At 36.9% G+C, this 17,645-nt stretch overlaps 2 protein-coding genes across 2 annotated transcripts; both read right to left on the bottom strand.

Annotated features, from left to right (window-relative positions):
- Window positions 1–6,150: 6,150 nt before the first annotated feature.
- LOC119040856 (olfactory receptor 1020) lies at window positions 6,151–7,089 on the bottom strand. The gene has a single exon (XM_037133966.2). It carries the CDS (start codon window positions 7,087–7,089, stop codon window positions 6,151–6,153), a length of 939 nt encoding a protein of 312 aa, XP_036989861.2.
- Window positions 7,090–15,877: 8,788 nt separating this feature from the next.
- Window positions 15,878–17,421, bottom strand: LOC119040857 (olfactory receptor 1020). Its single transcript, XM_037133967.2, has 2 exons — window positions 16,487–17,421; window positions 15,878–15,944 (listed from the first exon to the last, which is right to left on the bottom strand). Exons 1-2 carry the CDS (start codon window positions 17,419–17,421, stop codon window positions 15,878–15,880), a joined length of 1,002 nt encoding a protein of 333 aa, XP_036989862.2.
- Between the last annotated feature and the right edge of the window lie 224 nt (window positions 17,422–17,645).

Genomic DNA, 17,645 nt, shown 5'->3' with positions numbered 1-17,645 from the left:
AGCAGCACCTAGACCAGTGTTTTCCCAAGCAGAGTCAATCGATGGTTGTTGTTAGGATGACTGTTCTCTTTGGTCTAGTTCTCTTCTCATTGTAAATGCTATTCCACTGTACATTTTAAATACCTTTACTCTGAGAATATTATGATATAGTAGAATTTAATTCAAGACAATTACTGGTTCATCAGAATATATTTCACTCATAATTTTATTTTATTCAATAAAATGTTTCTAAATTCCAAAATGTATTTTACAATAACTAATCTTACCTGAGAAAAAAGAATGATTTCCCAATGACAGCATGGATATAAAGAATCTGAAGTGTTTACAACAGAATTGTTATATAGAGACCAAATCCCTATGGTTCAATTATTTCTAGCAGAAAGTCATTAAGAATATAAACAACCTGTCATTGTATTCTCTTGTGCATCCTAAGCTCATTGAGGACATAATTTTTTCCTACTCTCCAATATCATCAGAGAAGCATATCTCCCAAAGAACAGTAAAGTAATGGGATTCATTATTTATTTTAAATTATTCCTGAGTGTCTTAATATTTTTTTTACTTGGGAGAAATATTCATTTCTCTTATTTACATCCTGTGATATAAAATAGTGAATGGTATAATAGGAAAGTTTTGGGGTCTGGAAAACCAGTGGAAGAATAGTTGACCTTCATATACCTTGTAATTTACTAGTGCTGAGCCTTGTGATTTACATTTTTAGTCAAAACAATAATAAATAGCTCCAGGAACATTGTGAATATGTAGATAATATAGTTGTGCTGGTGATTCTCTCTTTGTCACTTTACATGTCTTTTCATCTCTATCTTGCTTCGCCCACCTGGAATTTAACCCTTATAGACTGCATTAATAGAACTTTTTTGGTAATACTATCCAGCCGGATTTGGACAATAAAAGAAATGAGTAAAATGTCACAGGTGGGAGGAAGAGATTAATAACTTAGTTTCCTTCTTATTCACTATAGCTTCACAATAAAAGTGCTAGAGTGCCTGAGTCCTCCCAACAAACTTGTGCTGATACTGTTTTGGGAAAGACGATGACCAGGAAATAGCTCTAGTAACAATAGAGCTATTGTAACAATAGGGTCTCTAGTAACAATAGCCACTGCTCAGCCAAATCAGAACTAGAAGTAGAAATATACCACAAATAGAAACATGGAAGTAAATAATAATTTCAAAATTAACAGAAGATATGAGAAAACTAGATTGTGGTTCATGATGCAAGGTTATTTGGGATGAAGCTAACTTAGACAAGTGGTAAAACAATGTCTTTCAAAGTAGGTATTATTAGAAGAGAGACTAAATGAAGTGATGAAATGAGTGAGACACAGGTCTGGGGAAAGAGCATCCCCAGCAGAGGAACAGTATGTGCAAAGGCCCTGAGGTAAGGATGTGCTTAGAAATTCAACAAACACCTACAAGGTCAATATGGCAGGAGAAGGACTGAAAAGTGGTTGGAGACTTTGGAAGGGGGAGACAGGAAGTGTCACAGGAGATCTTGTATCCTCTGGTAAAAAGTTTAAATTTTTGCACAAGTATGATGGATTCTTGGGCTATTTTACCAAGGCAGTAACATGATGTGATCATATTTATAAAAGATCATTGGCTTGTGTTGGAAGAGAGAGGATTTCAATTGTGGAAAAAAGAAATTCATTGTAGCAGCTTATACAAGATATAATTTTGTCTTAGATCTTACTGGTAGCAAAGAAAATGCTGACAAGCTGTTTCAAGATTCAATATGTAATATTTGAAAGTAAGCAGACAAGTTACCACTTGTCTAAGCAGATAAGACTTTTAAATATAAAGTATGACATCAAACTATGACAATTAAAATACGAATATGCTATATATTTATGAAAGATTAAATCAATTGGTATAAAAAGACATTAGTGAAATAAAAGAGTATATTAGGTGGAGAAACAACACTTTGTAATTCTGCAATGTATACTATAACTGTGTGAACTTTAAAAAGACAGTTGTTGATTTGGATCAAAGGAGATGGAAGGGACAGAACAGCAAATGACAGGGAGAGGTCAACTGCTGTTGGAGACTTAGTAAACAATGAGGAAAAAAAGTGAACCTGAGTAAATACACTACAAGCCCTGCAGAAGTAGATGCTACTGAATGAAGATTTGCTGTCACTGACAATGGTAGAACCAGTCTACAGAGAGTCATCCATTCTTCCTATACCCTGATCAAGCATTTTTGTCATGACCAGACTGTGGCGGCAGCCATTTTGAAAATCAAGAATTCTAATTCCATGGCCTAATTAGGGACACCCATGAGCTAAGTCAAATTCTGTGTGTGCTACCCCAGTTAAGGTAGGAGTTGCTCCCACCCCAATTCCTAACAAACAGATAAGTCTGGCTTTAAGTACCACTGAAGAATCTCAACTTATTCAGAAGCACAGTGTTTTTAAAGAGAAAAAGAATAGCAGCCTGAATTAGAGGAAGCCTGCTTGACCATCCAATTCAATACTACTATGGAGCAGTTTTGAACCCCTGTTTCTTTCTACTTTCATATTTAAATTCTAATGTTATTAAATAAAATCCTTTAACTTTAAATGATGGGATCTGGATAATCTTAGAAATACGCGACAATTTTTTTTGCCCTAGCTGTTGTAGCTCAGTGGACTGAGCACTGGCCTGCAAACTGAAAAGTCTCCTGTTCAATTCCCAGTCAGGGCATATGCCTTTGTTGTCCGCAACAACAAAAAGAGGTCCCGGGTTGGGGATGTGTGACAGGCAACCAATAGATGTTTCTCTTCCTTGTTCTCTCTCTAAAAATAAATAAATAAAATCTTTTTAAAAAGCAATATGCAGTTTTTGTTTGTTTTCTTGCTCATAAAATTAATAATTTGTCATCATAGAAAATTAGTACATAAAGAACAAATCTTACTTTTCTTTAATCCTAGCACTTTACAAAGTTATCATAATGTTGTAAACTTCTTTTTCCATAAAAACCTATATAAAGTGATTTGCCCTTGCCTTAATCGGGAATGTCCTCATTTTAATGTCTGGATACATTTAAATGCAAATGTCTACCATGTGACAGTCACTCTCCTTTGTGATCCACACTGTTATCGGGGACTCAGTTATGTACAAGCAGCCTCTGTTCCATCAGCCAGTTTCCAGCCAGTTATTTAATTTAGGTTGGCCTCACTTTGCACAGTGCTGTGGTAACTGCTGAGCAGTTACCCATGCTGAGCAAGGACATGTTTCTAGTTGGCACAACATGGTACCTTGCCAGAAGGCTGCCTGCATTTAATGTATGACTAGCTGCCTTTTCCTTCATTTTAAAATGAACAGGACAATGAAAATCTTCTCCAAAGTATCTTTTCTTTAATTGTTTTATTGTTTTTCAATTGCAGTTGCCTGTGTTTTCCCCCTACCCCAGCCATCCAAAGTATCTTATTATGCTTTCAGCACATTCTTAAAATTTGAATAGCTGAGAAAAAGTATACAAACACTTGTAAGGCTCCTTAAAACATAATGTTAAATTGATTCCCAGAAAAACTGTATATTATTGTTTGTTCTGATACACTTAATGTAAAAAGTATCAGTTGTTTTTAACTCTCTTGGAGATAAATACACAAAAGAGTATCTTATTTCATATTTTTTATTACTATCATTTTGACTAATTTTAGCATTTTTTGTATTTTTATCAATTTTTATACATAACCTTTGACATTTATTTATAGCATAGTGTTCTAGTCCTTTGAGTGACTTCTTTGATCTTATTGTATCTACTAAATGTACCACTTTACCTGGAGCAAATACTTTCCAAAACATTATATGCCTCTTTGTTTTAAGTAGTTTTATGATCAATTCCCAGGCATATACAACTTCTTCGATAAATATTTATCTTTGCCTTAAGCCCTGTCCATTGTCTTGCACAGCTAGGTTAACACACCTTTGAAATGCCAGAGGAAGCCTCTTTTTCAGACCCCTGGGAAATGTAATCACCCTCCAGGGAGCACAGAATCTTATTGAGTCAGTACCTGGCTTTCTTCCACTTTCATGTAATCTTCCTTATGTCCCTTCCTTAATTCTGAAGATATAATAAATTGCAAAACTGTCATTCTTCAGAGCATTTGAGATCCTGCTTCCTGGGAATGTCATCAGTATGGCCAAAACAAACTCTTACAAAAATTCTGTATAGGCTTGGATGTTCTCAGTTGACAACCTGATAAACATTTGAGCCATTTCAGGCAACAACTTTACTTTCTAAAAAGACGCATCCTTGGCTGCAATGCAATCACCCTAAAAGTATATAAACTTGAGGCCATGATGTGAAAAGTCCATGAGAGAATAAGTGAACCCATGTGTAAGACAGGAGATGAGAGAGAAGAGGAGGGGGAGAGAGAGAAAAAGACAGGGGGAGATCTCGGGGGCCAGGTCCATGTCCGTTTGAATTAACTTTGTGTTCCTTCATGGAAAAAGTCCTGAATACTCTATTATTATATGTTGAAATCACATCTGTGTAAAATTACATGTATAGGACACCGAGATAGCATTTGTTTATTAAAATGTTTAGTTACAAAAAAAGATAAGACAGCCTGTCTTTAAAAGAATTAAACATTACCAAGAAAATCCAAAAGCTTCCTAACACTGACTTTTTGAAATTGTGGTTCCTGGATACTTTACGTTTCAGGCACCAGAAGCAACAGTTTGTCTTCCAGCACCCTACACCTTCAACTGGACTGATTCTTTTTTAATTTTAAAACTTTTATTGGTGGTTTATTTTGGAGCCAAGGAGATATGAAGGTAAATATAAAGAGGTTTCTTTTCTCAAAGAGCTTTGTCTATGTCAGGAAATATTACAATGTATTGTATTATCATTTTTCTGTGAGTAAGAACTTGATTAAAGTTGCAGTATCTCTAAAATCACAGGAATGGGCATGGGTCTGCTTTGGAAGGGACAACAGGGGGTCAGGAGAATCATAGAGGAGATACTACATGTGCTCTGTCTTACAATATGAAGAGGTCTCCCGAAAAAATAATGAGATGGAGAAGAACCATTTGATAAGTGAAAATATATGTTTTTAGTGTTCAGTGTCTGAAAAGCAGAATGAGGGAAGGTTAAATGTTTAGATCTTACAAATAACATAGGCAGTAACTGAAAGCAAAATTATTACTTAGTCTTTTTTAAGTGGCTGCTTTTGCACTAGGATACACTAATCTTTCAATGGCAAAGGGATATGCTAGGATCACACCTAGTATATTAAACCCAATCCCACCCAGTTTAAAACATTATCTGTTGACGTGTCTGTGGTCACTTTCTGTAAGAAAATCTAGTCCTACTGGGGAGATAACCCAGTTATGAAAATACCAGTTAAACCAACTGAAAGCTTTAAACTTGTGTTAATTAAATTGAAGATAGCAGTAAAACAGATATGTGTTGTTATTTGCTAAGACATTAGGGAAAGAATGTCCAACTCACCCTAGCTCTTTAAACTTAAACTGCTTACTCATTCAAAGATCGAACAACATGACACTGTGTCTTCAGGAATTATAAAGAATGTCTCTTGCTAAGTCCCAGACTCTTTACTCCATAAACTTTAGTGCTTGTTCTGTGATTCCCCTTTATATTGACACAGCAGTTCGTTACCATTATTCCCTCAGCAGTCTACATTATTTGTCCAGGTTAAAAACACTTGACTTTGGCACCACTATTGGAATTAAGTTCTGATATTGTTTTCTGGTGTGCTGGGGATAAGAGGCAGTCTCTAAGCCTAATTTTAGTTCTCTGATCATATTCTGGCTTAGCCTACTCCTCATCACCTGTTCTGTTGAGTTACAAATACTACCATCTAACTACGGTCAACAAACAGGGATGAAGATTGAGTCATTCCTTCCACCAGTCTTTCTCTGTCCCACCTACTTTTTACTGGGCTTTACACCTCTGAATAGGAACATTGGGTTATTTTCAAGCACATAGATTCTGTGAAATAAGTGGAATTTATACAGAATAATTATGTTCCCCATGATGCCTGGGACATTTAGTCCAAATCCACTATCAGAAAATAAAATAATAAACTTCATTATAGAATGAAATGGAGCCAGGGTGAATGAAGGTAAACCTGGTTATTTTTATGTTCTCTCAGTGTGCTAAAAGTCCATACTTTACTATTCTAAGTACAGAAGTGAAAAGAGTTTGTTTTAAAAATTTTACCTAAAGAAGCTTTGACCTCCTTGTTTCTAAGACTATAGATGAGAGGATTTAACATGGGGATGACCACTGTATAGAACACAGACACCACTTTGTCTTGGTCCATTGAGTAGCTGGAGCTGGGGCGCAAATACATGAACAGGATTGTGCCAAAGAAGATGGTAACCACCATCAAGTGGGATGCGCAGGTAGAGAAGGCTTTGTGCCTCCCCTCGGCAGAATGGATCCTCAGGATGGCAGTGAGGATGTAGAGGTAAGAAATGAGAATAGTCAGAAGGCAGCTCAACTCATTAAAACTGGCAAAAGCAAAAATGACAACTTCATTGACATGTGTGTCAGAGCAAGAGAGTTTCAAGAGGGGTGGTGTGTCACAGAAAAAGTGATTGATGACATTTGAATGGCAGAAAGACAGTTGGAAGGTGAAGCCAGTGTGAATGGAAGCATTTATAAAGCCTGCAAGATATGTGGCCAACACCAGAAGGACATTAAGACGGGGAGACATAGTAACTGTGTAGAGAAGAGGCTTGCAGATGGCCACGTACCGGTCATAGGCCATCACAGCCAACAGGAACCCTTCAATACCAGCAAAGGAACCAAAAAAGAAAAACTGTGTGGCACATTCATTAAATGAAATGACTGGATTCTCCACCCAGAAATTCACCAGCATATTAGGGGCAATAACAGAAGAATAACAGAAGTCGACAAGGGACAAGTTACTGAGAAAAAAGTACATTGGAGTGTGGAGACGTGAGTCAATCTTGATTAATAGGATCATGCCAAGATTTCCCAATACAGTGATGATATAGATGACTAGAAACACCATGAAAAGAAGAGATTGTAGTTCTGGATGATTGCTGAATCCCAGGAGGATAAACTCAGTCACTTTTGAATGGTTGCTCATACCTTTGTCTCAGAATGGATCATCTATACACTGTGATAAGAAAGAAATCAAAGAAATAAATTGTAAAAAAACAATACCAGGAAAACTGAATAGTTCATTCTTGGCTACAAGTAACATTGCTTCTAAGATGTCTTGGGAACACATGCATTAAACTTTTTTATTTTCTTATTGTAGTAAAAAAATGTTTCCTTAAATAAACTCAGTAACCTGTTTTGTTTAAAATATAATGTGTAATACTCTGGTTTCTCTTCAGATCATATAAGTATTTCACCTTTTAAAATGCAATGTGTGTATGCACATGTGTGTATGTGAAGTCTTTAATGACTGACCCTGGTTTGTCCACATCCTACCTCCCAAATTTTCTCTCCTCCTCCCTTGACCCTTCTGTCTTCATCTGCTATTATCCAATTCCTTTGTTCTTCCATTGGCAATTAAAAATATGATACAGCTGAATATACTTGCTGTATCCAATTCTGTTTCTCTGTTTTGTGTTAAGCCCACTCAAGTCAGGCTTTAACCACATTACTCCACAGAAACTGCTCTTGTCAGTCATCAGGAATCTTTTTTACCAAACCCAGTGGTCAATTCCCAGTCCTCACCTTTTTAATCTATCAACATTTGACAGAGTTCATTGCTTACTGCTTGAAAGAGTTTCTTCTCTCATCTTCCAGAACACCAGACTTTGGCGTTTCTTCCTACTTGATTTGCTTCTTTTCAGGTTTCCTTGCTTATTTCACCTCTTCTCTATGGTTGGAGTAGCTCAGAGCTCAGTCCTTATTCTCCTTTTCTTTCTGTTTATACTCAACTTTTGTGGCCATATTCAGTCTCATGGCTTTAAATATCATCTGTATACTTACACCACCTGAATTTAAATCTCCATCCCTGACCTCTTTTCCACACTCCATACCTATAATCAACTTCTTACTCACATATCTGCACTGATACTGAATAACAACTCAACATGACCTAGAAGTGAAGTCTTTATGTTCTTCCTTAATTTGTTCCAAAAATGAAATCAGTGACAACTCAGTACTTCCATTTTCTCAAATGAAGACAAGTCACTATTGGAAAAATTGATCTCCTCTTTTTCACGCAATCCATCAGCATTCTAACAGACAATTATGTTGGCTCTATTTTCTAAGTATCTATATCAATAAGAAAATTACCTCCCACCACCTGAATTCCTACTACCAAAGCCCAAGCCAACAACATCTTCTTTCACTTAGATTATTGCAGTAGTCTTTTAACTAATCTTTCTGTCTCTAAAATTAGTTAAATTCTTCCTTATAGTAAACTAATCACTTTTAAAATTTTGCAGCCATTTCACAGAGCTCTGCTTTATGTGTATGTATACAAATACACTTTACATATGTAAAAATATAAATTAATATAAATATAATTATATTCTCTATGATATATATGATCCTATATGTGTACATATATATATATAAATACATATGATGAAGTTTGAAAGTTATAAGCATTTTCTCAGTTTATACATATAAAAGCATAAAATTGTTTTTATTTAATGCCCTTTAGAAGGTGTTTTGGCACTCTTTCTACACAAAATTAATTAAACTTACCTATTTTGCATACACATAAACACACTTATATGCATACATAGATATACATGTATACATGCATTTATGTGTGTATGTGTATGCATATATTCAATACTCTATGGAATTCTGTTTCTAATATTTCTAAATTTCTCTCTTCTGAAAAAAGGTCAGATTAGTGTAGCTGGTAACCAAAATTCAGTGTTTCAGACATATTACAATTGAGATGTCTAGTCTTAACTACTTCAAGTTTTGAGTCCTCTTGGAAACTTTCTGTATCTGAAAACTGAGATAAATTAAAAGTTAAATCATCTTACCTTTGTCCTTAAATATTCACTGGAAATTGTGGTTACTAGTTTACTTTTATTGTATTTATTTGGTTTGGAGGAGAATACAAGTTTTCTGTCTCTTAATGTGAAGTTTATAGCTTTGATGAAAATGGAAGTGGCATAAAGGACTCGGCTATGATAGAATTAAGTCATGAATTCAGCAAAGAGTAGAATGTTGCTGCTGAATTCAAGCCAGAAGGTCAGCCTTATTAAAGGCATGATCATTCTCATGAGACATGTTCTCTGTGGAAGTCTAAGGCTAGAAAGGTGCTGATCCAAAATGAAAACATGAATTTATTTTTCACTGACATAATTGAACTACATTCTCCCCAGTGAATCAAGTATACCCTGGGAGGTAACTTAGGCATTTAGAGAAATACAAATATTGCTTCATGATTCTGAGATTTCATTGAACACAACAATGAATTATATGGCACAGGATTGACGAGATCCTGCCTCCAAACTTCAGAATTCCATTAAAAATAAGATCCCCACTCATCTCTACTGGAGTATGGTTCTCATTGCATTCATTAACTGATTCATTCAATAAATGTAGTGAATTTGTTTTATGGAGCAGACAATATCCTTGGTACTGGTAGAGATTCCAACAAAATCATTCTTGTGACTTCATGCAGCATGCAGTTGTAGTTGGGCAAGAGCAGCTATTACAGGGGCATAGGAAAGAATAAAGTCCAAAGCCTATTTATGTCCTACAAGGCTTATGTGACCTGCTGATCCTTCACAACTTTTTTCTGATTTCATTTTTCTCCTATAATTTACTCACTCTAGTCCACATATATTTGCCTCCTTACTGTTCCTTTAGCAAACTAAGCAGGATCATGCCCCAGGGTCTTTGTATTTACTATAGCATACTTACAATGCTTATTCACAGACATTCACATGATATTACCATTATTTAGATATTGATAAAATGTTATTCCACAGGGAGCTCTTTTCTGACTCTACCATTCCCTATTCCGTTTCCTGCTTTATTTGTCTTCAAAGTACTGCTTATATCAATGTCAAACACACACATGCACCTGTGCATATATGCACACACATTTGGTATAAACAATAAGGTCTACCTCACTTAAATATATGTTTCATGAGATGAAGAAACTTGTATTTTCTTGCCTGCTATATCTCTATTACATGTTGCATTCTAGATTTTTCATTAATAGATTTTTTAATTTACTTTATTTTTGTTCAATTACAGTTCTCTGCATTTTTTCTCCACCACTCCCCCCCCACCTCCCACCTCCCTCCCTTGCTTCCACCTTCCCACTTGGTTTTGACCATGTGGCCTTTATAGCAGTTCCTGAAAATTTCTCCCCTCTGTCCTCTCTCCCTCCCCCCTGGCTATTGTTAGATTGTCCTTAATTTCAATGTCTCTAGTTATATTTTGTTTGCATTTTTCTTTTGTTGATTATGTTCCAGTTAAAGCTGAGATCATTTGGTATTTGTCCCTCACTGTCTGGCTTATTTCACTTAGCATAATGCTCTCCAGTTCCATCCATGCTGTCACAAAGGGTAGCAGCGCCTTCTTTTTCTCTGCTGTGTAGAATTTCATTGTGTAAATATACCATCATTTTTTGATCCACTCATTTGCTGATGGGCATTTAGGTTGCTTCCAGCACTTGGCTATTGTAAATTGTGCTGCTGTGAACATTGGGGTGCATAGGTTTTTTGGATTGGTGTTTCAGGGCTCTTAGGGTATAATCCCAGCAGTGGAATTGCTGGGTCAAAAGGCAGTTCCATTTTTAATTTTCTGAGTAAATTTCATACTTTTTTTCACAGTGGCTGCACCAGTCTGCATTCCCACCAATAGTACATTAGGGGTCCCTTTTCTCTGCATCCTCTCCAACACTTGTTTGTTGATTTGTTTGTGATGGCCATTCTGACTGGTGTGAAGTGTTATCTCATTGTGGTTTTAATTTGCATCTCTTTGATGTCTAGTGATGCTGAGCATCTTTTCACATGTCACTAGGCCCTCTGTATGTCCTCCTTGGAAGAGTGTCTGTTAAGGTCTTTTGCCCATTTTTTAACTGGGTTTTTGGTCTTCCTGGAGTGGAGTCATGTGAGTTCTTTATATATCTTGGAGATCAAACTCTTGTCCAAGGAATCACTGACAAATATGTTTTCCCTTCTGGTTCTCTTTTTATTTTAATGCTGGTTGGTTCTCTTTTTATTTTAATACTGTTTTCTTTAGCCATGCAGAAGCTTTTCAATTTTGTGAGGTCCCATTGTTTATTCTTTCCTTTGTGTCCCTTGCTTTAAGGGGCGCGTATCAGTGAAGATGCTGCTGCATGGAATGTCTGAGATTTTCTTGCAGATGTTTTCCTCTAGGACATTTATGGTGTCACAACTTATATTTAAGTCTTTATCTACCTTGAATTTATTTTTGTGTATGATGTAAGTTAGTGATTTAGTTTCATTTTTTGCATGTAGCTGTCCAGATCCCAACACCATTTGTTGAAGAGGCTATTTTTACTCCATTTTATGCTTCCTCCTTTGTCAAATGTTTAATGACTATACAGACTTGGATTTATTTCTAGGCTCTCTGTTTTGTTCTATTCATCTATGTGCCTGTTTTTATGCCAATACCAGGCTGTTTTGATTACAGTGGCCTTGTAGTACAGTTTGATATCAAGTATTGTGATCCTTCTTGCTTTGTTCTTCTTCCTCAATCATTAATAGATTTTTAAACAACTTTATTGATATACATATATGTTCAAATTTATCAAATTGTATACATTAAATGTGTGCAATTTTTTGCATATGGATGAATGGCTTTTACTGTATTATGAGTAAATAAAGATATAAAGGTTGTCTGTTTTCTTATTCCAAGCATAAGAACACATAAGTATGATGCTAAGATGAAGTTCCTCCTCATAGTAAAAAAGTATGATTATTTTATAGATGTCTGAGTATGATAACTGAAACAGGAAAGCTAATTGCTTAATCCTTCAATGTGTGCAAAGGCCCTAGATGCCAGATTGTCAATTCAATATACAAATCTGGAACTTGGGTTAGAAGTCAGGGCTAGAGATGTAGATTTTGGAATCATGGCAGACTTCTTAAGTCATGTAAGAAGTGGATACAGATGGAGAACCAATGCATCAGTGGAGAAATTAAAAGGATTAAGTCTTTGGCTCCAACATGAAGAAGAGGAAAATCCATCAGATTACTGAGCAAAGGTGGCCATGGAGAGAGACAAAAATCTGAAGATTGAGGTAATATAGAAACCTGGAACAGAATATTTTGGGGATACCTAAAGGAATTAATTATGAAAAGTCCTCCTGAGATAGCTAGTAAAAATGAGACAGAAGGGCAATCTTTAGATGCAGTAGTGTTAAAGGCTGATATGTTCCTGACAAGATTATGTTCAATGAAGCAGAGGTGCAAGCATACTATTGGCACATGTCATGGGATATGAGAAAGCAGGGATGGTGACCAAAGCACAATTATAAAGGGGTCAGAGAAAGAAGCTGGTGACTGGATGGGACTTTCAGCCAAGAAAATTATTAAGAAAGGTTATACCAGATGATGTTTATAAACAAATAAGGACATTTCGGTAGTGTTTGAGAAACTGATGCTTGGGAAGAATAGAAATGTAACTCTGAAGTAAAGTTTATGGAAATCTCAAAGATGTGAAAGCACTAGTCTTAGCTAGAAGCAGGGACACATTGCTTATAATGACAGGTGGGAAGAAAAGTATATGTATAAAGATTTAGAGATAGTAATATGGGTATGATCTTATCCAACATGTTTATATTTTGGAGGATGAAGTGTGAGTCAAGGTTAGCAACAGAGTTAAGTGCTGAGTGTATTCCTCCAACTACCCTAAGCAACATAAGTGTAGGACAGAGGAAGAAACATTGAAATTTAATCAAGTTAGGATTTAATCAGATGAGTAGCAAGGAGAGAAAGTGGAACCATAGAATTAAGGGTAATTAAGAGTGAGTCATTATACTATATGCCATGGGATCTCCATTGACAATAATAAAATGTGGGAATGAGAGCAGTAAGAATGACCAAGTATCACTTTTCTAAGTTGATAAATAAGAAGCAGTTAAAGGATATGTATTAAAGTAGATGAATTAGAACAAAAAGAAACATGAAAGAGGCTGCCCACTATGATATAGTTTGAATGTCTTTGACAGAAACCTTAATTACAATAGCCAAGATCTGGAAACAGTCCAATCATTAAGGAGCAGATAATAAAGCTGTGGTACATTTACACAAGAGAATACAATGCAGCTATGAAAAAGAAGAAACCGTGACTTCTGCCAAGATGGAGGCATAGGTGGACACACTGTACCTCCTCGCACAACCAAGTTTAAAAACAACAAAGTTTTAGCAACAAAAACGCAGCCAAACCACAGAAAATTGAACTATATGGAAGTCTGACAACAACAAACCATTCAACCAAACCAGTAAGAGGGGCAGAGCCAGCAGCAGAGCGGGTTCAGGCAGGAAAGATCCACCAGACCAACCCAGGTGCAAGACCAATGTGCATGACCCAGATGCACAGGCAGCCATGGGCGGATCCCAGGTGTAGAGTAGCAGCGGGTGGACCCACTGAGGGCGCAAGACGGCAGGCTGACTGCGGTCACACATTTGCATGCAGATAAACCAGCAAAGGAGTGAGCAGTGAGATAGATTACGCAGGCCCCAGTGGCAGGAAGCAGCAGAGGGGACCATTATTGTCCCTCTCTGACCCCGCTCCCACATAAAGCGTCACAACGCAGCAACCTGGGTTGTCCCGCTCTGGTGAACACCTAAGGCTCCACTCCTCATATGTAACAGGCATGAACAGAGAAAAACATTATGGCTCAAGAAGAACTCAAAGCCCCAGAGCCCATAACTCTAAGCAACGAAGAAATAGAAAAACTTTCAGATGCACAGTTCAAAATACTGGTGATCAAGATGCTCACAGAACCGATTGATTTTAGTCACAAATTAGAGGAACATATGAAGGCTAAACTAATTGAAATGAAGGGAAATGCACAGGAAACCAATAGTAATGGAAAGGAAAGTGCGACTCAAATCAATGGAGTGGACCAGAAGGATGATAAAAATGACCAAACAGAAAAATATGAAGAAACAAGAATTCAAAAAAATGAGGAGAGGCTTAGGAACCTTCAGGACATCTTTAAACATTCCAATATCCAAATTATAGGGGTACCAGAAGGGAAAGAGGAACAGCCACGAGTGGAAAACTTATTTGAACAAATAATAAAGGAGAACTTCACCAATCTCGCAAAGGAAATAGACTTCCAGAAAGTCCAGGAAGCTCAGAAACTCCCAAAGAAGTTGCACCCACAGTTGCACCCAAGAAGGAACACACCAAGGCACATTATCATTACATTATCCAAGATTCAAATGAAGGAGAGAATCCTAGAAGCAGCAAGAGATAAGGGGACAGTCACCTACAAAGGAGTCCCCATCAGACTGTCAGCAGATTTCTCAAAAGAGACCTTACAGGCAAGAAGGCTCTGGAAAGAGGTATTCCAAGTCATGAAATCCAAAGACCTAAAACCAAGATCGCTCTATCCAGCAAAGCTTTCATTTAGAATGGAAGGGCAGATAAAGTGCTTCTCAGATAAGATCAAATTCAAGGAGTTCATCATCACCAAGCCCTTATTATATGAAATGTTAAAAGGACTTACCTAAGAAAAAGAAGGTAAAAAAGATGAACAGTGAAAGGACAGCAAACTCACAGTTATTAAAAACCACACCTAAAACAAAAGCAAATTAAGAGGACAGCTAGATCAGTAGGGAACCATAGAAATGAAGTTTACATGGAGGGTTAGCAACAGGGGAGTAGGAGAAGGAGAAGGGGGGAGAAGGTACATAAAATAAGTAGCATAGACAGTAGGTAGAAAATAGATAGGGGAGGAGAGCAAGAATAGTAGGGGAAATATAGAATCTAAGGAACTTGAGACACGTGGTCATAAACTAAAGGCGGGAATGGTGGGGGAGGGGTGTGCAGGGTGGAGGGAAATAAACGGGGGAGAATAGAACAACTGTAATGGCATAATCAATAAAATATATTTTTTAAAAAAAGAAGAAACTCTTACCCTTTGCAACAACATGGGTGGACCTAGAGGTTATTATGTTAAGTGAAATAAGTCAGTCAGAGGAAGACAAATAGCATATGATCTCACTCATATGTGGAATCTAATGAACAAAATAAAATAACAAACAAAATATAATCAGAGTCATGGACACATGGAACAGATGGACAGATCTCAGAAGTGGATGTGGGGACTAGAAGAGATTAGCCAAAGAACATGAATGCATATATGCATAACCCATGGACAAAGACAATGTGATGAAGGCTGGGGGGACAGGGTCAGGGGCTAGGTAGAGCAGAGCAAACAGTGGAGAAATCAGGGACATATGTAATAGTATCAACAATAAATATACTACAATAATAGTTGAAAGGGAAAGTTATAGGGAGTTAGGAGAACAGCTGAGAGTGAACAGAACGATGTAACTCTTCCTTTGTGGCCTCTAACTAATTTTTCAGGATGAGGGGATCTCACTTGGAGTATGTGGAGCACTGATGTTCTTTCTCCTGGTCTACAGTGGATGGTGAAATAAGAAGAAATAGGAAATAAACATTTACCCAATTCCAGTTCATTACTTAGGCCTCCTTCAACACATCATTTCACAGAAAAAGGCTGCTTCCTCTTTGTTCCAAAATCAACATTCCCCCACTCCCTACCGTGAACAATAAGATAGATAATTTAGTTTGATAAATATTTATTGAAAACTGTAGAAAGATTTGGGAGGAATAGAGATAAAAAGTTAAAACATATCTATTACTACCCTCAAAATATCACAATTAATTCACAAAGTTAGTATAATAATCCCCCATTGTGGCTGTTATAGTCATATTACTATAAACTTGATAGACACTTTTTTGTATCTTATTTGGTACTCTTGACAGCCTTGTGAGTAGAATAGTATTATTATTCATAGCAACGCTGAGATAAGCTAGCCAGATTTGCTTCTCAGAGTTGAAGTATTTATTGCTTCAGCTTCCCAGTTTAACCACAAAGCTGAGTTCTCCTCTTGCAATTGTCTGTGTTGAAAGGATTTGGCATGCCCAAGATCATTCTTCTTCCCAGGGGGCGGCCCATATCCAAAAGAGATCATTGTAGAAGTACAAATACCTGGGTTTCTTTCACAATTTTTACAACATTTATACACAATGAAATTGGTATTAAGAAAAGCTAAATATTAGTACTGGAACTTAAACTTAAGTCAGACAACTCAAAAAGTTTTGATAATTTACCAGGCACTGCCCTCCCCCATTGTGATGATTCATCATACAGAGCATGGATATACCTGTAAGACACCAGATTAAGTGTAATTTATTTTAAACAATCTACTTTAGCACAAAAGAAAGAGCTGAAGCAATCAGAAAAATGATATGGAAACATTTTCTTTTACATAACAGGATGAAGTGTCACATGGCTTTATGGTATGCATTTCTCTAATATCTTCTTCAAGGCCTCTTTCACATCCTTATTTTTCAAACTGTAGATGAGAGGATTTAGCATAGGGATCACTACAGTATAAAATACAGAAACAATCTTATCTTGTTCCATTGAGTAGCTAGATGTTGGGCGCAAGTACATAAAGAGAATTGTCCCAAAGAATATGGTGACAGCTGTGAGGTGGGAGGCACAGGTAGAAAAGGCTTTGTACCTGCCCTCTGATGAAGGCATTCTCAAGATGGCAATGAGGATACACAGGTAGGAAATGAGGACAATCAAAACACAGCTGATGACATTAAAGCTGGAGGAAATCATGATCACAATGCCATTGATGTGGGTGTCAGAGCAAGAGAGTTTGAGCAGGGGTGGAGTGTCACAGTAGAAATGATTGATCCTATTAGAGCCACAAAAGGACAATCTGAAAGTCATTCCTGTGTGTATGGCTGCATTCCCAAAGCCTGCTAAGAATGAGGTTGCTACTAGGGAGAAGCAAATTCTCCCAGACATGAGAACTGGGTATAGCAGAGGGTTCCAAATGGCTGCATAGCGGTCATATGCCATCATGGCCAACAGGAAGCATTCGGTCCCCAGGAAGGAGCCAAAGAAGTAAAACTGGGCAGCACATCCATTAAAAGAAATAGCCTTATTCTCAACCACAAGGTTCACCAGCATCTTAGGGGTAACAGAAGAAGAGTAACAGGCATCAACAAAGGAAAGGCTGCCAAGAAAAAAGTACATGGGAGTGTGGAGATGACGATCAATCTTAATTAACATGATCATCCCTAAATTACCCACCATAGTTGCCATATAGATTAAGAGAAACAGTCCAAAAAGGGCAGCTTGTAGATCTGAGTTGTCTGAGATTCCTAAAAGGATAAATTCTGTCACTTCAGTTTGATTCCTGCCTTGAACCTCTTTCACGTATCTGACCATTTGAACTGCAAAAAGAGAGAAGATAGAACATGGCATTTGGTCAGATGAACACGTGACAGAGCTATAAATATCTCTTTGACCACATATACACACAAATTCTAAAAGAAGAGGGCAAAATGAAAAACATAGTAAACAGTACTTTGGACTTGATGTCAAGTCAAAAGACATCAAAAGGTTGTATCTGAGTTCTAGGTGTGCAGTCTACTAATGACCAAGAAAAGTGA

Source organism: Artibeus jamaicensis, unplaced genomic scaffold (assembly GCF_021234435.1).
Source record: "Artibeus jamaicensis isolate MK-2021 breed Jamaican fruit bat unplaced genomic scaffold, CSHL_Jam_final scaffold_614, whole genome shotgun sequence".
NCBI lineage: Eukaryota > Metazoa > Chordata > Mammalia > Chiroptera > Phyllostomidae > Artibeus > Artibeus jamaicensis.
Note: the sequence above shows the minus strand (reverse complement) of the source record. Positions and strands in the feature narration are given on the sequence as shown.

Coding starts and splice junctions, on each gene's coding strand:
- LOC119040857 (XM_037133967.2), bottom strand. CDS start 17,421: ATGGTCAGATACGTGAAAGAGGTTCAAGGCAGGAATCAAACTGAAGTG. Junction 15,945..16,486: donor GAGGCCTTGAAGAAGATATT/AGAGAAATGCAT, acceptor AATACTATTCTA/CTCACAAGGCTGTCAAGAGT.
- LOC119040856 (XM_037133966.2), bottom strand. CDS start 7,089: ATGAGCAACCATTCAAAAGTGACTGAGTTTATCCTCCTGGGATTCAGC.